The following is a 22,526-nucleotide window of genomic DNA, read 5'->3' as shown; positions in this document are numbered from 1 at the left end:
ATGTTTTGCAGCAGGAATAAAAGTTTTCTTATTTTAGTTTTTTTTTTATTTTATGTAATTTTTTTAACTGTATTAGCAAATCACTGCTAGATTGTATTTAGCTGTGTTGTCATTAATCGAGCCCAAAAGACTGAAAGTAAAAAATATAAACAGAATATGAAAAAAAATAAAAATGGAAATAGTAAAAAAAAAACCCTGAAAAATAGAATAGAATAAGCCTGTTTTTTAAGCACAGTTTTCCTGCATCTCAGCATGTTCTCCTCCACCAGTCTTACACACTGCTTTTGGATAACTTTATGCCACTTCTGGTGCAAAAATTCGAGCAGTTCAGCTTGGTTTGATGAATTGTGATCATCCATCTTCCTCTTGATTATATTCCAGAGGTTTTCAACTTGGTAAAATCAAAGAAACTATATATATTGTTATACAGCGAAAAAAATAAAGAACTTAAGAATATTCTTCATGACTGTTACTCTGTAAATATAATGTTTTGCAGCAAGGATAAAGGTTTTCTCATGAAAAAAACATTTTCTTTCTAAATGTTGGAATTTTGTGCATTTTGTATATTGTTATCAATATTCAAGGACAAAAGTCTGAAAGTGGAAAAAAAAACAAGAAACTGTAAAAAAGTAAATAACCAGAAAAAATAAGACCTCAACCATTAAAACAAAATAGAAAGTAAAAACAAAAAAATATTTTAAACAAGTTTAATCAAAATTATATGAAAGCTAAAAACATCCTACACGTCTTTTTATTTTAAATATATTATTGTAGCTATCGTATCAACATTCAAGCTTTAAGACCTGAACGTTCTGTATTCATTATTGTTTTCAAATTACCACAACTTTTGTTCCTGATTTGGCTCTGTATGAGTTCACCACAACCATGACCAGATAAAGAAAGAATGAGATGAATTAAAAGAGGAGTCTGGGCAAAGCTCTGGTACTGAACTGTTTTATTTACTGAGATTTTATTGGTTGTCTCAAAAATGTCCATTCACAGAACGATGGCAGAGCCAGTTGGGGGAGGGGGTTGTAGGATGGTGGAGTGTTAGAAGAGTCTTGTTATAGCGCTATTGGGCCAGCCAGCCCAGTACTTTTCAACCAAGCAACATAGAAATATTAAAATAGATATGTAGAAAGGCACATATTTTTGTCAAAATACAATTTTGGCATGCATTGGCTTACAAATGAAAAACAATCAATAATATCGGAAGCGGAAAAAAAAAGGTGGTAAACTTTCAAAAGCTTTGACCTTATAAAGTGCCTGTTCCTTTGAGAGCAGGACTCACAGTATAAACGTTCCTGTTCATCTTCTTAAAAAAAAAAATTAAACACCACCATTGGCACAGGCCATGTAATACACTTACACTCATAAATACTCGCTCACTGAAAAACAGGAAAAACAGCAATAATGCAAATGCCTGTTTGGTCCAACATACAGTAGCAGTCTGCTCGAGTACAGTGTTGATCTAGGCTTGTCCTGAGAGAAAGGAAAAGAAAAAGAGAGAGAGAGAGAGACAGACACAGAGGAAAAAACATCCCTCGTTCGTCCCGGCGTGCCGCCAACCAGCAAGCTGGATGCACAGGAGTGGATGGAGGTTCAGGTTTTGGCACGTTTTTTTTCTTCTTCTGTGGTATCTAACAATACAAGCACTTCTTTAGGTCAAGCCCTCAAAGCTTAAAAACACCTGATGGGATGATGTGCTTTCTCTGCACTGTCAGAGCAAAAACTAGCTATTAAACAGCAAATAACCCACAGCTGGCTTACAAGCAAAGTAAAAAAAAGAGGAAATTGTTAACCTTGTACTGGCTTAGTTTTGTGTTAAACTACAAGGTTAAAGTTAAAAATAATAATAATAATAATAAACCAAGCACAGTGCACGAAAAAGAATTAATCTGATTTAAATATACAGAACAAAAAACTAAACAAAACAAAAAAAAGCACCCTGCAAGTTCCTCTACATACCGCCGTACTTCAAGTATGTACTTCACTCCTTAAAATTAGCCCAACTAGACTTGACGTCTATGATCCTGTGCTAGCTTGAGGTTTGAGAAGTACAGCAGAGCTGGGTCAAGAGTTAAAGTTCGCTAAACTACATGCAGCTAGAATTCGCACAAAGCACGGAAAGATCTAGAACTGTTCTACTAGAACTGCAGCTTTGCAGGTCCTAGACTTGAGAAAACTACACCCTAAGGAGTTTCAAATGTCCTAACAATTGTGCACAATGAGGTGAAGCTCGTTGAACCCTGGTTATGCTGAATCTAGCTTTTGTTGTTTGGGCTTCACCGATAAAATGTGCAACAGCAGTTTATAAAGGTCAGACTCCTGACCAGATCCACACAAGCACGCACGCACGCATACACACACATACCCACACACGCACACGCACGCACGCACGCATACACACACATACACGCACAGGTGCTGTGTGTTATGGCTGTGCAGAAAAGAGAAATGCATTGTTCCAGTTTATTCTGGGCAGAGATGGGCAGAGAGGGACAGTGGTGCCACCTAGTGGTTTCAGGGCAATGGTGGCACACAGGGATACAGGGGCTCATCTTGACAGCTTGCTGATGACGCGAATGAGCGCAGCATTCTCGTCTTTCAGCCTCTGGTTGTCAGCGCGCAGATCGACAAGAATCTGTGGAGAAGGAGAGAAAGAGTGAGGAGAAGGAGGAGGAGTGAGACATGTGCTATGGCCTGCTATGGATTAAGCTTTAAAGGGCGGGACTGTAGAATAGTATTGTGTAATCTGTGCTTAAATTGATTATAAAGTGTTAACTCAAGGGCATTCTCAGTGGCTTGAGAATGCTCACATCTGTTTTAAGGTGTTATCTTGTGACTAAGGCTGAACACTGTCCAGTGTGCTCAAGACAAAGTAAAATGAATTATTGCAGTTGGAGTGAGGGCTAATAGTAAGTGCTTGATGGATGGGAAGTTCTAATTTTTTAATCTTTAGCTTCCCTATGACACAATACTAGCTCCTGTCCCATTTCTTTTGGCATGTCTGTGTATTTCACATAATAATACACTGAATTTCGACACCTGCCTTGTGATATGTGTTGTGCGGCTATTGATAAAAAACAGAAACCATATGTCAGCTAATAGATCTGATCAGACCATCACTTTAAGCACAGCTATAAAGAACAGCTGGGTGTGAAGATAATTAGATTTCTAAACACAGATTACCTTCAGCTCATCCTCGAGCTCTGATGCTTTCCTCTGAAGTGCTTTCTTCTCCTGTGGCACACAAAAAGACATGATCAAGCATGATTCAGACCTGTATTACTCTAGTTAACAACCTGAGCATGAGCATAATGTGAACAAACACTTTCTTTTGCCATATCAATTAATGTCGGTGCACCTCAGGACTGTGTGAGTTCTGCTTTACTTTTCACTCTATACACAGGCGATTACTGCTTAACTTTAAAATATGTTCTAAAATACTAAGGTGACACTGTTTTGCTAACATAATTAACTTACTTGGACAGCCCGGATTTTCTAATCTTTTGGAGCAACTCCAGCAGATGGAGCAGTTACTCCTACTGTTTTTTACTGCTGTTATTCTGAGTGTTCTGCAGTACTGTAATGCTGTGTGGTACAGCTGCTTGTCCACATCTGTAAAGTCTGGACACTTCAAAATGCTGTGTTCCATGTTTTAATTATGTAAGACTGAAGCAGGCCTTTATACATCAGTCAATCCTTAAACTGAACATGGAGCCTAATCCAAAATGATCAAGGGTGTTATAATGCAAATTAAATATTTATGTTTTTTTTGGTCTGTGTTGTGCTGGTAATGCACTGTGTCCTAACGGAGCTGCTATTTTTATGCAAGACCAATTTCAGTCTGTGGATCTGAAAATAAAGTGTCAATCTGTCTATTACCTCAGCCACTGTCATGTTATTTCTCTGATTTTCATCTTGTGGATTTATTGGCCCAAGTTGTCATTATTATTTGAACTGGTTACTGGTTATCCTGTTCCTGGGCTCTCAGTGGGCTGAATGACAGACTGCATCAGTAAAAGGCTGAATGATTTTTTTGCCAGAGGGCGTGAGAGACAGAGAGCATGTTTGAGATACGATAGCTGACAGCTGAGTGAGGCTGGTTCAAACCGCATAGGAAGCACAAAGAAAAGGAGGACATACATAGTGTCAGACAGGAAGGGTTAGTGTCAGAAATACGAGAACAAAAATACTCACAAATCTCTCTAGTTCCAGCAGGGCAGGTCGCTCACAGCCATTCTCCTGATTCTAAACGCAGAAAGAGACAGACAGACAGATAGACAAAAGGGTATTACTTATTTATTCATAAAAATATATACTACTGATATATTATTTTGTAAATAAACCATTCTGCCTCAGCGGTATATTCTCATTTAAATGAAATATTAGAAATTAGCAAAAAATAGGAATGCAACGACATGAACACTTATAACTCTTTTTTTACGATGTAATGCAATATATCATTTATTTGCCAACCTATACAGTTCAAATATAAAAGAGCCATCATTCCAGAAAACACAGTTCCACTGCCCCACAGCTCAATATCTGGAGGACTTTATGCCCCTCTGGCCCACGCCTGGCATTTGGAATGGTACCTATTGATTCCGGAGTTCTATTCTTTTGTGTACTTAAATATCACTATGATGATTTGACCTCCTTTGACCTTCTTTGTTTTTTTTTTCCTTTAACTTCCCCAATCCTCCCACCTGCAGACACAATCTCCATACAGTCACCTCCACACGCACACACGCACGCACAAGCATTACCTGTCTGAGACGCTCCAGTTCCACCTTGCTCTCACTGAGCTGCAACTGTGTCTCCTGGAGCTTCTCTTTCAGCGTTGTGTTCTCCTTCAGCACATCCACATACAACTGCAGCAAAACAGTAAAGGAGTAGATAAACAGAAAGCACAGGATGAACAGATAAATCTAAGCTGAATCTCATTGTCTCCATTAACAATGTGAAATTGTAAAAGTTGTATTTATTTAGGTATGTAAAGAGCAATATTACGTATGAATACGAACATACTTCATACTTTGGCAGAGGTGTCAAGAAATGAAGTACAAATACTTTGTTACCTTATTTAAGTGGAAAAATGTTGGTTATATATACTTTACACTCCAGCTTCTCATAGTCCAAAAACACTTATCCAGATAAATCTCTCCATCCAGATAGAGTGAATTTGATTTTGATTGGATGAGAAGTATAAACAAATACCATTCTGACACCCTATCGGTTTATACGTGATCCATCACACTTGCACATGTCATGTGACACTCAAGCAGATGTATGCAGACAAGTATGAAGATGAGACTGAAGAGAACTCGAGCAGTGTCCCGACTAAGCGTCTTTAATATATTTGCATTGTACTAAAATGCGTTCATTCTCAATGGGCTTATATACGGAATAAACAGAGAGCCTAATGCATCCTAGAATTGTTTAACATTTGAAACCAGTACTTTTACACTTTTCCTGGAGTAAAATGCTTCTACAAAAGTATGTTAAACACTAGTATCTCTTCACTTCTACCTGAGTAATGAATCTGAATACTTTTCACCTTTGTAATTTGGTCACCTTTTTTGTTACTCTGATGAAACAAACCAAACAATATGCATCCAACAGTAAAATGCAGCAGGAGCTTTTTTTCTTACAGTGATAAAAAAATAATGTATCATACAGAATGTTCCGATCCTACATGACACATTTAATTACAACCAGTATAGAAATGCAGCACATTTACTACTCCAGGGGTTAATTTTAACAAAGACAAGTTTTTTTAGAAGAGTATTAAATAATTAATTATTATATCTAAAATGTAAAGAACTAAATCTAATTCACTCAAACATACCTTTCTAAAATCCAGTGATAATGACAGTTTTGTATCTTCTGGCTGAGGAGCACTATAAAAATGACAGACGAGATAAGATAACAGAACAGACAGTATGATCATGAAAAATTCTATCCTGATGTTTTTACACAAAACCACAAAAACATGTAATAGATAGAAACCTTTTAGTGCTGTCTTCCTTTGCAGGAATATTCACATCCAAGTCCTCAGTCTGAAAAGAGCACAAGTAGAAGTCATATACATATTTACATGACTGTTTAAAAATCAGATATATTAGATTCATTACACAAGACACCGACGCTATTATAGATACTGTACAAGATATTAAAAAATCAAATAGTTTAGAATGGTGATGGGCTGACAATAGTCAACAAATCACAGGCATACTATGTAAGATAAACTATGTAACTCCAATTATAGCTGAACTGATTAAATTAAAAACTTTTTCTTTTTTTCCAAACTGGCACACATTACATTAGTTTTGGCATCATTACATTTATTACATTATTACACGTACATTAATTTTATTCATTACATTAAATGGATTGGTGCCATAATTTATTACAAATTGTCTATCTCTATATGTTCTATATGTTAAATATAATACATATAGAACATATATTTCCCTCACCTCTCCTAATAATGAATCAATGCCTGTTGATCGTCTCTCTTTTCTTGCTCTGCGCCGATCCCTCACTGCCAGTTTGGAGTCTCCTTCAGATCCAGAAGACTTTATCTGCTCTGTGTCTGTGTCTGTGAAGGGCAGCACAAGTAGGGTAAATATAATTTGTTTTCTTGTTTTATATAATTTACAACTTATTTGGAACTTTAGCAAAAGTATTTATACCCCTTGAACATTTTTACATTTTGTCACTTTACAACCACAAACTAAAATGTATTTTAAATGTAATTTTTTTTAAATGTATTAAAAATGATGTGTTCAGGGTCAAGAGCAGAGTTACATTTTGCCACACATGGCGTTTTGCATTTGGGCCAAAAAAGTTCAAATTTTGGTCTCATCTGACACAGAACCTTCTTCCACATGCTGTGCTTTGCTGTGACCCTGTCTTTCCTTCAACAATGGATTCTTCTTGTCAATCTTCCATAAAGACCAGGTTTGTGAAGTGCATCACTTATAGTTATCCTGTGGAGCTGTGTATTTCTGCAGCTCCTCCAGAACGATCATGGGCCTCTTGCCTCCTTTATGACCAGTGCTTTCCAAAGAGACGGCCATGTCTTTTTAGGTTTGCAGTTGTAAAATACTTTTTCCATTTTTGAATAATAGATTGAATGGTGCCCATTGGGTTGCTCAAAGCATCTCTGACCTGTCTGGTGAGTTCCTTGGCCTTTATGATGCTGTTCGTTCTCTAGTGTTCTCCAACAAACCACTGAGGCTTTCACAGGACGGGTGTATTTATACTGAGACTGAATTAGACACAGCTAGACTCTATTAACTATTAAGTGACTTCACTGGTTTTAATTTAGGAGTTTCAGAGTAAAAGGAGGTAAATACTTTTGCACACTTTTCAGGTTTTTATTTGATACATATTTTGAAAACCATGTCAAAATAATTTTTGTTCCACTTTGCAAATATGTGCTGCTTTGTGTTTGTCTGTGTTCTTTTTTTCTTTTTTGTTCAATTTACACGTCCAATTACCCACTCATAAGGACTCCCTCTATCACTAGTAATGCCCCAACACACCAGGAGGGTGAAGACTAACACATGCTTCCTCCGATACATGCGAAGTCAGCCACCGCTTCTTTTCGAGCTGCTGCTGATGCAGCATTGCTGAGCAGCCAGCGCGCTCGGAGGAAAGCGGAGCGACTTGGTTCCGATACATCAGCTCACAGATGCCCTGTACTGTGGACATCACCCTTTAATGATGTGGGGAGGGAGTGCCATCTACCCACCCGGAGGGAGCAAGTCCAATTTTACTCCCTCTGAGCGCCGGCAGCTTGATGGCAAAGCTGCATGAGCGGGGGTTCGAACCTGCGACCTACTGCTCATAGTTGCAGCGCAGACCGCTGGACCAATCGGTGCCCCTATGTTTGTCCATAATTAAAATCTCAATAAAATACATTTAAGTTTGTGGTTGAAAGGTGACGAATGTAAAAAAACGTTCAAGGGGTATCAAATATTTTTCCCTTTTGGGAGATTGCTTTACCATTACTCTAAGTTATTTTATTTTAAGTGCCTTTATGGATAAATAAATATAAGTCTAAGTACATTTTCTTGTTTTAATGCAAACAAGTGATCAATTTCTTTTTAAAGAGAAACAAGGTCTGGTTTCTCACAAAAGGGTGAAATGTTTGATTTATGGTTATTTTTTGGAAGGGTTCAATAAAAATTAACTGCTCTTAAAATGATGTAATTGTGCTATTATATTAGTAATCATTATTATCATTATATTAGTGGCTTAAAATAATCGTATTTTTAATAAATGACAGTAACATCGTTAATCACTATTACTTCTGAAAGAATAAAAAAAAAAATCATCCAAAAGCTGTTGTCATGACAGGCCTAATTGAGAGTGTATATATGGAGGTACTATCACTTCATGTATGTTGCTTTTCTCACCACAATGCTGAAACTGACCTTGACTGTGGTAATTATTTCACAAGTGGGAGAGAAAAAAAACTGAACCAAGTTTTCAGTTTCTGGTTGCTCGACCCAGCACCAAAAATAGCAGCTGTTCTATTTAGGAGCTCAGTGCTTCTAGCGCTGGAACTGCTATGTTTGCATATGCATCAGAATGTAGCGCTTTTAGAGCAGACTGGCTTCTGCTGCTTTACTATGTGATAGTAAAAAGGTATTGTCTTTGCACATAAACACACTGAAATCATTCATTTTTAATTGGCGGTTCTAAGTCAGTAGTAGGGGTGTGCCATATTGTATCATATAATATATAGTGACAGTAATATTGTGATAAAAACACATTGATAATAGTAATATTTTGTATCTAGTTTGCTTTTTACTGTGAAGCTTTAGTTGTATTTTTTATTTATCTGTTAATGCTTAAGGTTCATATACATGCACTAAATATTAGATTTGATATTAAATCATTTATATTTTTTGTACATTGTATTATTTTTTTTACAATTTATTACAGTAAGTTTGTATTGTTTACAAAATAGACAAAAGTTCATGTATTTTTTTGTTTCTGCTGAACGTCTGAAACTGTTATACAGCTCTTGAAAAAATAAAGAGAGCACTTAAAAATTATACGTTTTTTATTTTACCTAATTGAAAACCTCTGGAATAAAATCAAGAGAAAGATGGATGATCAAAAGCCATCAAACCAAGCTGATCTGCTTGAATTTTTGCACCAGGAGTGGCATAAAGTTATTCAAAAGCAGTGTGTAAGACTGGTGGAGGAGAACATGCCAAGACGCATGAAAACTGTGATTTAAAACCAGGGTTATTCCACCAAATATTGATTGGTCTGAAAGCTCATTTCCCATTTTATGCAAATAAATGCTGTAAATGACAATATTTTTATTAGGAATTTGGGAGAAATGTTGTCTGTAGTTTATAGAATTAAACAACAATGTTCATTTTACTCAAACATAAAACTGAAGTGGTCTCCAGACAGTCTACAGCTTTTCCAGAGCTGTCCTTACATAAAAGACATTTATTTTGTTGCAATTAATAAAAAGAAATCTGTGTTTTTCATATCGCCAATAATATTATTATAGCAAAACACCATGAAACATAATTGACAAAGTCACATTATTTTAGATCAACATCGCTCACCCCCGGTCCGTATTCATTTGTAAAGGATTATGGTTTCTTTGAATATCTGATCAACACTCTCAGCTGTTTTAAAGCCAGGGAAATTCTGCTCTCTTGGCTCAGAAACATGTTTTCAGTAAAATATGTGGCTGTTTGTAGTTTGATTTTATTTGTAAATGTGATTACCTCTCTCTGCTGGTGTTACCGTGACAACAGGGCTAACAGGCTGAAGAGTGCGCTGAGGCTCCGTGGTCCTGCTAATGGTTCGCTCTGCCTCCTTAAGATCAGTCAAGGTCACACCCTGTTCATCAAAATAGCATATTAACGACATCAGTGCACATTAAAACGGACCTTAGACAAACATCAAATTCTATTATTACGCCTAAAAGACTGGACAGGCTTAAAGATAAAATTTAAATGTGTCAGTGATTTTCCTATTTTAAACCTTTTTGCACTGGAATATAAGAGAGAAAGAAATAATTGTGTTTAATATAAAATACACGTGTAAAGTTATAGAGAGCTGCTGGTTAATCTTAAAAATATAGCTGAATTAAACTTATACAAGTTTTTTCACGAAGAAAATGTAAAAACTTAACATACTTAACATATAGGTTTGTTTACTATTGTGGCACATCCACAAATAAAAGAGCTGAATAAAACAACAAAAAAAATGTAATCATCAGGTTTTAAATCAACCCCTACACATTTGTGCTGGAAACTATTACACATCTGCAGACTTTATTCTGCATTGCTGCTAGATTGTACAATAGAGCTCTCCAAAATGGCAACCTAACATGAGAAAGAAAACCTATACACTATTTTTAATAAATTCAAAGTACAAATTTGTATTCGATATAATTTTAGAGGATTTCTGTTGGTCCATTCCTCATTAAAGTTTAATACAATGTAGAAAACTACAGCTAAATTTACATTATGTCAAAAACTGAAAATCTGAGAAAGCTAAAATTCAAGGTTTTGCAGGACAGCAAAAATACTCACCTGAGTGGAGCGACGTGACTGGCGCATGAGACGAGAGCGAGCTTTCCTCTGAGACTCTGATTCCTCATCTCTAACTGGAGCCTGGAACCTGAGTGAAACAGAAAGACAGGGAGAAATTAAAATTTGACATTTCTTTTTCACAGCTGTGCTGTTTTGGTGTTTACTATGTACCAATACTAATAATTCAAGAACACAATCACCAAGGATGAGAGTTTATCACCACAGCAATAATGTGTATGATGTACTGATCCTAAACGCACAAACGAGGATGCTGTGTCATAAATATCACGTGTCTAACGCGCCATATTTCTGTTCTGTGTCTAGCTACTAGAGGCCAAAACAGCTTAATCATTCATGTGTATTTAAGATGGCCCGAAATTGCAGGCAAAATCACTTAACCTGGACACAGGTTTTTGCAAGGTGCGCCTTAAAACACTCCTAAAATCATTCACTCAAAAGTAATGGCACATTAAATATTACAAAAATGTATCAGTATGTTTTATAAAAGAGAGATTGGGGTGGGGGTTGGTCTTACTTTTTACCATCACCAGAGCCGCTGGGGCTTTCCCCAGTTGAGTCGAGCCTCTGCAGGGTGGGAGGAACACGAGCTGTGTGTCTCTCTTGCTCTTGATCTTTCTCCTCGGCTTCTTTCTCTTCAGGAGTCTTCAGCACACACACAATAAAGACTGTTAATGTTGCACTTTAATGCACTTCATTATGCTGATTATTAAAATAACTGCACTTCAGCTGAATTAGCCTCACAAAGAGAACACTTTGATAGGGCTGGACAATATTGGCAAATGTTTCACAATATATTATGTCACAATATACTTCTTAATTTCCTTCAAAACAATACACTAACGATATTGATATAAACAAAAGAACAGCTACAGAAAAAAGCCCACAATGGTTATCTGTACCTATAAACTTCTGATAAATTGATCTGTCAATTTTTGTAATGTACCCCGTAATGACTGTCAGTTATGTGTCAAAATATCAAAAATAAAAAAAAAAATCATAGTTTTTGAAACATATTGGGCCCTATCTTACATTCTATACAAGATGTGTTGTGATGCTCATTGCTATCTTGCACCCGTGCCTTTTAAATGGTAAATGTGCTTATGAATATATCTACACCAGGGGTGTCCAAACTAAGGCCCGTGGGCCATTTGCGGCCCGTTTCCTTTTTATGAGCGGCCCGCGTATTTTATAAATAGAATGAAAGTTGGCCCGCTGTTAAGAAGGTTTTTATAATGTAAGATTCAAAGTTTAAGCGCTAGGTATCTGAAACGGGCCAAAGAGTCTAAAAGCGGAGAGAGTGTGCAGTTGTAGTGCAGAACAACGGGCCAAAGAGTCTAAAAGCAGAGAGAGTGTGCAGTTGTAGTGCAGAAATCGGGCCAAAGAGTCTAAAAGCGGAGAGAGTGTGCAGTTGTAGCGCAGAAAAACAGGTCAGAGTCTAAAAGCGGAGAGAGTGTGCAGTTGTAGTGCAGAAAAACGGACCAAAGAGTCTAAAAGTGACGAGAGTGTTCAGTTGTAGCACAGAAAAACAGGTCAAAGAGTCTAAAAGCGGAGAGGGTGAAGTTGTAGTGCAGAAAAACGGACCAAAGAGTCTAAAAGCAGAGAGAGTGTGCAGTTGTTGCACAGAAAAACGGACCAAAGAGTCTAAAAGTGACGAGAGCGTTCAGTTGTAGCACAGAAAAACAGGTCAAAGAGTCTAAAAGCGGAGAGGGTGAAGTTGTAGTGCAGAAAAACAGGCCAAAGAGTCTAAAAGTGGCAAAAGTGTTCAGTTGTAGCGCAGAAAAAGGGGCCAAGGAAACTATAAGCGGAGAGGGTGAAGTCGTAGAGCAGAAAAAAGGCAAAAGATTCTAAAAGTTGCCGGAATTTGAAAAACCTTAGTTTACACAACACTGTCAAAGTGTGCCTCGTGAGCTCAGCCTGCGTACACCCCGATTTACACATCAACAATAAACAGACTACAACATAAAATAACGTTGCTGTTCTGTAAGTGACCTGCTCGCTCACATTCACAGCGTAAACACAAAAGTCAGTTTTCTCTGCTGAGAAGTGCAAAAGTGCTGCGCTGTTAAAATACCAATCTGCCAATCTGTTACGCCCAAAGGTGCGTTGCGTAAGGTGTATTTTTTGTGTCCTCCTGATATCAAAGACACACTGACAAGCTGAATGGTGCATGGTTGACACCTCGCCTATACATCACTAGAACAGGGCCAAATATATATTTATACATATTATTTGTCATATTATTGTCCAGCCCTATGCTATGACAGGAACACATGTATAAAATTGTGTCCATAAACATAGATTTCCTTTTAATACATCATAGAGCAAATGAGGCATCTAACCTTGTCAGCTGGACTGACTGTGGAGGTAGTGACGCTTTCTGTGTCTGGACTCGATATTGTCGAACCTTCTACATCAAAGGAAGGGAGGGAGAGATAAAAAAAAAGAGAGAGAATACATTAGACATTAAAGTATCCATCCTCTTAAAAATAAAAGCACTACAAATAACCAATGAGTGATGCCATAAAGGAACCACTTTTGGTGCAGTAAGACTTTTTGTGTTTGTAACAGAGATGTGCATGTGTAAAGAACCTTTAAAAGGGGTAATGAACCATCTCTTGATGTATAAGTGCTTCACTTACTTGTTACATAGTAAATAAGTAATACAGATATGTTCTCTTATAAAATCAAAAGTGTTTTTTTTTATTGGCTTTGCTGTAAAAATAACGGAACTGTACATTTTATGTAAAACCACTGTAATAAAGATAGGAGACATGGATGAAGTATAACTGACTTGGTAGGTGTGTTTTACCGGGACTGCTCTCTCTGTCCTCATTTAGCTCAAGCCCACCAGAGACCCCTCTTTCCTTTGACTGATCCTGTACACTCATCTTTTCTCGGCTGCTCATCCTACACACTGAACTCCTGAGAGAAAGTGCCAGAGAAAAAGAGAGAGAGAACATACACAGAGAGAGAACATACAGAGAAAGAAACCGAGTGAAAACAGAGAATATTGCAATAGCTTTTTCACTTACAGCCATGTTAAAATATTAAGACACCCCATGAAATCTGTTGTCTTATTTTAAACATATGAATTTATAATATTCAATTAAACAACACTGAAAGATGGTTAAGGAAAATATAAGTAAACACATACAACTGAAGAAATGTCTTTAAAAAATGCTTTTCAGCAATTACTTGTTGGCTTTTATTGGAATGTTTTGGGTCTCAGTCTTGTTGCATGGTCCATCTCTATTGTAGCTTTGGGTTTAGGAAAGATGTTCTTACATGTCTTCAAGAACCCTCTGATGCAATAAAGAATTCCCAGTGAATTCTATTATAGAGAGCTTGCTGTGCCCTGTTGCGCAATTCCTCTGGTTTGAATTTGTCTTTTTGCATAACACTTATTCATTACAAATAATATTTAAAAGACATTTCTTAAGTTTGATGTATTTAGTCATATTATCTCCATATCTCAGTGTTGTTTCAATGTTTAAGATGAAATGTCTAAATGTTTAAATATCTAATAACATATTCACATTTGAATAACACATTTAATACATATTTAATGTATTAATGTATTAACAGTTAACAGTAAATAAAGCCAGAGGCCAATTTCTAACCTGCGCCTTTTGTTTGCGGCGTTGCCATTACTGGCTGCTTGTGCATTCTGTTTATCGTTAATGGCCTGTTCAGTCCGCCACTGTGAGGGGAAAAAAAACAAAAACAACACAAAATCACTTACAACACACATTTTTCTTTGCATATGTAAAGTAATTTGCAAACAATACTTTAAAAAAAAAAAGATTTTTTTTGTTAACATTAACACTGAGGTTGTGTTAGTGTGCAGACTTACATTAGCTTGTCTCTGAGAAAGCTCCTCCAGAAAAGCCACCAAACTTTCATCGGCCACATCGAATGGAGTCTGACCCTGCACACGCATACATAAACACATTTATAGTAATTCACTTCTTCTTACTTACATTTCTGGCTGGCCGACAAATCTCAGCCGAGCAGTGACAGGTGCTTAAAACCTCCAGCAGCACTGCTGTATCTGATCCACTCGTACCAGAACAACACACACTACCATAGGGTGCATTTAAAATGATGAGTGCACTTTATAATCCGGTGTGCATGATGTATGAATGTATGTATCAGGTTGTAAGAAGTAAGAAGTAAAGCGCTAATCGCTAGCTCTTCTGGCGTTCAGCGCAGAGTATATCGGACTGTATTCAGCTACTAACCCCGGATAGCACAGCTTGAGGAGCATTAGCATTAGCCGCTAACCACATTAAGCCCTAGCTCTTTCGCTGTTCAGAAATGAGTATTATCGGCCTGTAGCCTGCTTGTAACCCCAGTTAGCACTTCTGAAGCAGCATTAGCATTAGCCACTAACCTCGCTAAGCGCTAGCTCTTTCGCCGTTCAGGGGTAAGTGTATCGGACTGTAGTCTGCATGTTTACCATGTTAAAACAAGCTACGCTGGATGAAACACTAGTAAACATCGCCTTGGCTTAGGGTTTCCCAGTGTAGTGCTGTCGGGTGGCATTTACTAGTGCTAACCACGACTAGCCCTAGCAGTTAGCCACTTATGCTAATGCTAATGCAGCTGCCCCCTGCTTAGTGGAAAAATCTTGAAATCTAAGCTTACTGTAAGTAAACGGAAGCGCTTTACTAGTTTTGTTTACTCAGCTTAGCGTTATTTAACTAAACTTCCTCCACCACCCAGCAGCGAGACCTGCTGAATTAAATGGGAAAAACATGGCAACACCCCTGCTCCTTACTAGTGTCGCATAATGGGCCTTATAATCCATTAGGTATGAAAACAGAGCAGAATATAGACGTTCATTGATAGTGCGCCTTATAATCTGGTGCATCTTATAGTGTAAAGAAGTACAGTGCTAACACACGACCACTATACCACTGTCATACTGTTATGCTGAAAACCATCCACCACCCAAATAATGCCTGCTCTTGGTAGTGAAGGAGCAGGGTGAAAGGAGAATAGTAAAGTGCATTTTTGTACTATACAACATTAATAACAGTGGTGATCTAATTAGTATTCTCACACACAAATCTCAGCATAAATGGCACAAATGTACTGTCTGCTACACAGGAACTGCACATGTAACTGTCTCTCTCCCAGTTCCTGCTTCTTTGGTTATTGCTCACAAAGAGACGCTGTGTGTGCGCGCGTGTGTGTTTATGTGTGTGTGTGTAAAAGAGTAGCCTGCATTAGCTTATGTGTGGTGAGCTCTTTGGCACAGAAGGGCACCTACACACATCCGCTCTGCTGCTGCTCAGTTGCACAAGGTGCTGTGCTCCAAGCCCACTCAATCTACTTTCACATAGCTGACTAATATCTGCTGCTTTCAGACGGAGAATGAACTGTGTGCTCCTGCAGTCGACTGAACTGCTCTACAGATTTTACTTCCCTCTCTGTCTGTCTGTTTGTCTGCCTGCCTATCTGTCTAATCATTCTACATATCGCTTTTTCATCTCATATAACTGTCTATTGTTTAAATGCCTCAATCCCTCTCTCACTTCTCTCTCTTTGTCTCTGAGTGTCTGTTTCTGTTTCTCTTTCACTTTTCAAAGCTCTGCTACTGTAAGTTTGAAATTCACTGTTTTCAATTGCATGAGCCTTATTTCCCTGCAAATACATGATGCTAGTGCTCTATAAAACTATTTTAATCCCAATCTAGTTCTGGGTGTTTGTTTTCACCACATCATTCAGATTGCCTCTGGTGTCCTCAAGGTGCAATACATGGCAGCTAGGGTTGCAACTAATGATTATTTGCTAGTTGACTAATCTGATTATTATTTTTTCGATTAGTCGATTAGTCAACGATTACGTCTGCAATGTCCTCCATCTCTAAAAGGCATAGAAACAGATGAACAACTGAGATTTAAAAGCCATTTGGGTTAATATGTAATCTGTTGTGTTTGAGCACTTTTGGAGATACAGACCAAGTTGAGAGTAAGCTGTGTTAGTGAGCCTATTACCCATCTCCCATTGCATCTCTGTCAGCAGCAGTTTGTGTACTGCAGTACTGTTGTGAAATTTAAAACTTGTAGTCGACTAATTTAAATAGTTACATTGACTAATTGTTGCAGCCCTAATAGCATCACTGAGGAGAGTTCTCAGAGGGTAATTGAAGATCTTTGTTAGAATCTGCAGCGTGGAACTATTTTACACAATGTCTAAATCTTAATAAAACAGGTAAGAGCTTGTCTTATGCACACATTACCGCGAGTGAATAGAAAAACTGCTTATCTTTCTTTGTTTTAAATCACCAATGAACCTCATGTTCAGTAGTGGAAGCAAATTGTAACGCTGAAACATACTTGCATATAGAAATGAACCATTCTGATGGTACATACATTCCTTTCCAATACATTTCCTGGTGAGTTTATGCATAATAGACATGAATATTAACATGACAAGCAGTTCCAAACATTTGAGCACTAGCAGACCTTTGCTCTCTCCTTCATGCTCACCCCATTGCTGCGGGCCTCCATGTCACATAGTTGCTCTGCCAAGAGGCTGCAGGCCTCTCTCTGGCACCAGTGTGCTGCAGCGTGGAGCGGAGTCCAGCCGTCCCAGTCTTTAGCAGATACATCCAACCCGCACTGACACAGCAACCTGACACATAAAACAAAAAGTGAGACAGCTAAAAAAAAGGTGAAAGAATTTGAAACATCACTACCTAGAGAGGCGAAAGGAATAACACACACACCTTATTTTAATGTAACTATGTAAAGTAGTACATATGTAAATTATATGAGCTTCCTCTACACTTGGAAAACATATTTTACTTTTACACTACTGCCACAAATACAAATGAATTTATAATATATAATATAACACTGAAAGATGGTGGAAATTTAAGTAAACACAAAACTGAAGAAATGTCTTTTAAAATACAAACATCGTCATCGTCTCCGTGCAGGGTCCATTTCTATTTCAGCTTTGGGTTTTGACAGATGTTCTTACTTGTTTCCATACAATAAAGAACTCACAGTGAATTCTATGATAGAGAGCTTGCTTTGCCCTGTTCTGAAAATCCTCCGCCATTTTATACAGCCGGTTCATTCATTACACTTTACAAATAATGTTCAAAAATCCTTTCTTCAGTTTGATGTGTTTAGTTATATTGCCTCCATCTCTCAGGCTGTAACCAAAATGGCTCCCTATTATTTAGTATATAGGGCAACATTAATGCATACTACACAAGCTAAATGTTTCCCAAAATGCATTAAGAATCTCACTACTAAGCAACAGACAGCCGAACAAACACAGTAAACAGCGAGCAATCAGGGTTGCCAGATTGTTACAGTGGGATTCAGGTTCAGGTGTTCGTGTTTAAGCGACCAGAACAGGTGCATGTTAATAATGAGGTAGGGTCCAACTTGTGTTTAACCGCTACTTAGTGAACTTAATAGTGTTTTCCTATATAGCGCAACACTAATGAGGGAGTAGGGAGGCATTGCGGTCACAGCCTCAGTATCATTCCAATGTTAAGATCAAATGTCCACATTTTTTTTATTTGTTTTGTGTAAAAACAAATTTACAAAAGGATTCATGGAGTGTGTTACTTTTTTTCCACATAACTGTATTACCAAATCAGGCACGGTACTGTAGCAATACTTCATTTAGCCTATAATAAAACATTTCATTAATGTTTAATGACATGAGTGTGACACTGAGTGAGGAGTGAGGAAGAGTAAAAAGAGTGAGGAAGAGTAAAAAAGTAAATACAGCACATACAGACAGAGTATGTAAGTGTATGTAAGTATGTACGTATGTAAAGAAGCATTATATGAGAATTGGTATATTTTTCTCATTGGCTTCCTATACACCAGGGGAGCATACCCCACATACACCACTGCCACAAATACAAACTGAGTTTTGGGCACCCCCCGTATGGACAGCTGCACATTAACCTGTGACTAATATGACTGAGAAAATGTGGAGGTGATTTAACATGATTTTACACTGGTGAAAAGTCCCCCAAAGTTTTTAGAAGCAGTAGCAGTTCTTTAGTCTGAAGTGGCAATGACAGAGACGTCATTTACCCTATTAATTCAGGTATATACTGTGCATTTTTGTATATCTTGAGCTTTGGTGATAATTCAGACTTTGCTGTGTACAGACAAAGCCTGCGATTAATATGCTCACACTGTTGGAAAGAAGCTTGTCTGACTGACATGCTGCAACATGGGTTCTCACAGCGCAGATGAGATGCAGCCCCAGGCAGAGCTCTGTCTTCATACTAGCACTCAAGTGAATATGGCTTCTTGTATGTCAAAAATGTTGAGAAATCACATAGCTTACTTCTGCTATTCTTTGAAATTCCATTTGACCCGGAGGTGGCTGGAAGACGTGAACAATTTGGTTTGTCCATGTTGCAGAGAGAACTGCAGGGTAAGCTATTGACTTGTCTGTGCTGCTTAGAAATTGGCTCATAAACTACTCTAACTGGGAAACAAGCAACCAATGTCTCTAACATATTATTGGACTGCTTAATCAGAGCTCATTTGGTTTAGTTAATCAGGCATTGTTTCCCCTCAAATGGCAGCCAATCAAGCTAAAATTACATCAGCTACAGCTAAATTTAGCTTGAAAACCAGTTAAAATCGCACAGTGCATCACACAAGGTAAAAATACAATTGGCGTGTTTTTCTTTTTCTTTTTTCAAACAACAGCATCATAATACTACAACATGCTACTGATCTATACATTAAGAAAATGTATCTCTCCATACAAGACCTGCCAATAATTTGATTGTCCTTTGCCCACTGATCTCAGAACTGTACAATTATCTTGCTCACAAATTGAGCGCACAAAGTAATACACCAGAAAACTGATTCTGGGTCAGCAAAAGCAGCAGAAAGACGGTTGGAGGAATGTGGCCATTTCCACAGGAAGTCTCTTACAGGAGACAGGAAATAAACAGCAGCTATTCTTAGAGAGATCAGAGAGCTGTCCGACCACGTGCTGCCTAGGCTGTTCTGAGAGCACTCCACCCAAGAGACAGATCTAATAGATTAATGGCAGCTGAATAAGCCTGGGTGTATTAAGGGATACGTTGGAAAGCTACAAGCAATAATAGAAAAAAAAAGTGCTGCAAGCTTTGCCAAAATGAAGCTAATACCAGCTACATTTTCACAAATGCTTCACTGCTATTTTAATACGTTCAAATAAAACAATATTTGTCCGCAATTAAATTCTTATTTTTTTTTTGTCAATTATGTTATATTGTAAAAAAATATATATATTTAGCTTGCTAAATGCTAAAAGCCTATACCCTCAAAGGTTAAACAAGTTAGCATTCTCTCAGGAACATTACTTGATGGCCTCCAGGTAGCCCTTGGCAGCAGCGACGTGCAGCGGCGTGGCTCCGGTCCTGGGGTGGCACAGGTCAGCGGGTAGTCCGTCAGTAAGCCAACTGCGGGCATCACGCATTATCAACTCCTCCTCCAACCGCTTAGCTGTCTCCAGGTCCACACCTAGACATTACACAGAAAATTACAGGACAGATTTCAAAAAACAGACTCTACGTTTTTGACAAATACCACTTATTTAAAAACATTTTTCTTGGAAATAAAGGTTTTACTGTAAAAGATCTAGATCACATTAGACAAGATGCAGGCACACATCAATACAGTAAAAATAAACAATAATTTATCATGTACATTATATACCAGGCTGAATTATTAATAGTATTTTGAATATAAGCCTGAAATCAGCCTTTTTTCCTTGGGAGCTTCAGAATGTTGATGCCCCACTGACTGTAATAGGAAGAGTGGCTGCAATTCTTATTCCAGTTCAGAATGCTGCTACAGCACTATGGAACTTTGGTGAAGCTGCATCAGATCTCTCACTCAAACTGCAAATTGGAAAGATTCATATCAATGTAAAATCTATAATATTTCTCTACTGCCTCTGCCCACATGTTTCTCTCACTTGCTCACAGCTTGTCAACAATTGCATGTGTACAACTGTGCTCAAAGTGCAGAGGTGGGGCTCTTAGTGTGATTTTAATTTATGTCAGGGGAATACTAATGAATTACAATCCAAAGCTATTGAGATAATTGGCAAAAATGCCAATTCTCACAAAATACTGCTTTAATACTGATTAGTCTGAGTAACTTATTTTTCATTTAAATAATAAAAAAGACCTACTTACATTGTATATGATTATTTTTATTTGATTATTATAAGAAAAAAAATACATGCAAAATACATAAAACATAAAAATCAAGACTACAGACCACAGAAAAATAGTAAGCTTCTAAACAGTGCAAGCATTAATTAAATTAATTTAAAAAAGGTAATGTTCAACTGATTCACTGATTTTTACAAATTTATCTCATATTATTATTTATTTAACTTTTTTTGTGGCTAGTTGGGTTAAACGTGTTTAAGAACAAATCTGGGTGTTGCAAACCATTACATAAAATCCTTCACTGCAGTCTTTCTTCATCTGAAGTTGACTAACCAGCACGTGACTAGAGAAGTGCTTTGTGACAGCTGGGCTGTTGTGTCAGCATCGCGACATGACGTTCATTCCTCTGCATGCCAGCGTGAGTGGGAGACTCAGCTTCACTGAAAGAAATAATAGACCTCTCTATGTCTTTCTGTCTCTCTTTGTCCGTCACTCTCTCTCTCTTTCTCCTTGAGCACTGACTCACCCTGTTTCCGAGTGTGCGCCTGCAGTAGCGCCTCCATGGCTTCGTCTTCAGCAATGTCTAACGGTACGTCACCATCACAGTTCACTGAGCTGAGGGCCGCACCATGCTTTAGCAAGTATCTGAGACACACAAAGATCACACACATAGTTATATACCGTAAGGGGGTTTTCTGCACACAAGCTTTGGTGAATTTGAATAAAAAAATGAAAGAAAAAAGGATAACAGTAAAAAAAACAAAAACACAAAAAAAAACACCCAAATATTATATACCTAAAAAATAAATATAGACACTACAGAAATTAACATACAACATATACACAACAATCAACTGTTTCGCTTATGACAAACATTTTCCCACTACCATATACTACACTAAACTACCCTATAACTCTATACTTCCCCATACTATACTCTCTATGCTACCCTGTATTTTCCTATACTGCCTATATACCTTACTCTACCCTATGTTACTCAATACTGCCAATGGTAGCCTATAATCTCTATACTACCCTATTCTTTATAGACCATCCTATAGTATACTGCCTAATATTACCTATAATACCCTATACTCCCCTATACTACCTAGTCACTCTATAATCCCTATACTAGCCTATTATCTTCACACTAACCACTATAATACACATACAACCCTATTCTATTTATACCCTATTCTCTTATACTCCCTATTCTACCTTAAACTACCCAGTGCTACCCAATAATCTCCATACTACCCTATGCCACCTTTTTTAATAGTTCCCCATACCTCCTATACAACCCTGCACTAACCAAACTAACCTAAACTCCATATACTACTCAAAACTTCCTATATTACCCATAATACCCTATACTCGCAAGGCGACTCTACACTACCCTTAACTCCTTATATTCCTTACTCTACATTATGTTAATCTATACTTCCTATACTAGCATATTATCTATACGTTAACCTACTGTTGATGCGTATACTGCACTACTCTATATTCAGTATCCTATACTCCCTATGCTACCCAATAATCTCCATACTACCCATGCCACTTATTCATTAGTACCCTATACTCCCTATACTACCCTGTGCTTATTATACTAAATGATTCTGACAGAGACACAAGGCAGAGTTAAATATTTCTATTTCTATTGTTTGTTTCAAAGCATACAAAACATGTTAAACCTATATTAAAGTAATACACTGATTTTACAGCAATTAAAACTGTGCATACACTCTTTT

At 37.5% G+C, this 22,526-nt stretch overlaps 1 protein-coding gene across 4 annotated transcripts in view; it reads right to left on the bottom strand.

Moving 5' to 3' along the window:
• Positions 1-938: 938 nt before the first annotated feature.
• Positions 939-22,526, bottom strand: part of ppp1r12c (protein phosphatase 1, regulatory subunit 12C) — a 28,799-nt gene continuing 7,211 nt past the window's right edge. Inside the window, exons 4-20 of one of the 4 annotated variants that reach the window (XM_007231355.4) lie at positions 21,302-21,420; positions 19,957-20,116; positions 17,105-17,249; positions 14,461-14,535; positions 14,228-14,307; positions 13,399-13,529; positions 12,947-13,011; positions 11,122-11,249; positions 10,587-10,674; positions 9,774-9,888; positions 6,486-6,607; positions 6,016-6,065; positions 5,855-5,906; positions 4,773-4,877; positions 4,204-4,254; positions 3,193-3,243; positions 939-2,644 (exon numbers count right to left, since the gene is read on the bottom strand). In XM_007231355.4, the coding sequence (XP_007231417.3) occupies positions 2,558-2,644; positions 3,193-3,243; positions 4,204-4,254; positions 4,773-4,877; positions 5,855-5,906; positions 6,016-6,065; positions 6,486-6,607; positions 9,774-9,888; positions 10,587-10,674; positions 11,122-11,249; positions 12,947-13,011; positions 13,399-13,529; positions 14,228-14,307; positions 14,461-14,535; positions 17,105-17,249; positions 19,957-20,116; positions 21,302-21,420 (1,624 nt within the window). In that variant the 3' untranslated portion in view covers positions 939-2,557. Of the gene's footprint in view, positions 2,645-3,192; positions 3,244-4,203; positions 4,255-4,772; positions 4,878-5,854; positions 5,907-6,015; positions 6,066-6,485; positions 6,608-9,773; positions 9,889-10,586; positions 10,675-11,121; positions 11,250-12,946; positions 13,015-13,398; positions 13,530-14,227; positions 14,308-14,460; positions 14,536-17,104; positions 17,250-19,956; positions 20,117-21,301; positions 21,421-22,526 lie in introns of all 4 variants that reach the window. The other 3 variants (XM_007231356.4, XM_015600753.3, XM_007231354.4) reach the window with 3 other exon arrangements.

This window comes from Astyanax mexicanus, chromosome 5, assembly GCF_023375975.1.
Source record: "Astyanax mexicanus isolate ESR-SI-001 chromosome 5, AstMex3_surface, whole genome shotgun sequence".
In the NCBI taxonomy this organism is placed as follows: domain Eukaryota; kingdom Metazoa; phylum Chordata; class Actinopteri; order Characiformes; family Acestrorhamphidae; genus Astyanax; species Astyanax mexicanus.
The sequence above is the reverse complement of the archived record's forward strand: the minus strand, read 5'-3'. Positions and strand labels throughout refer to the sequence as shown.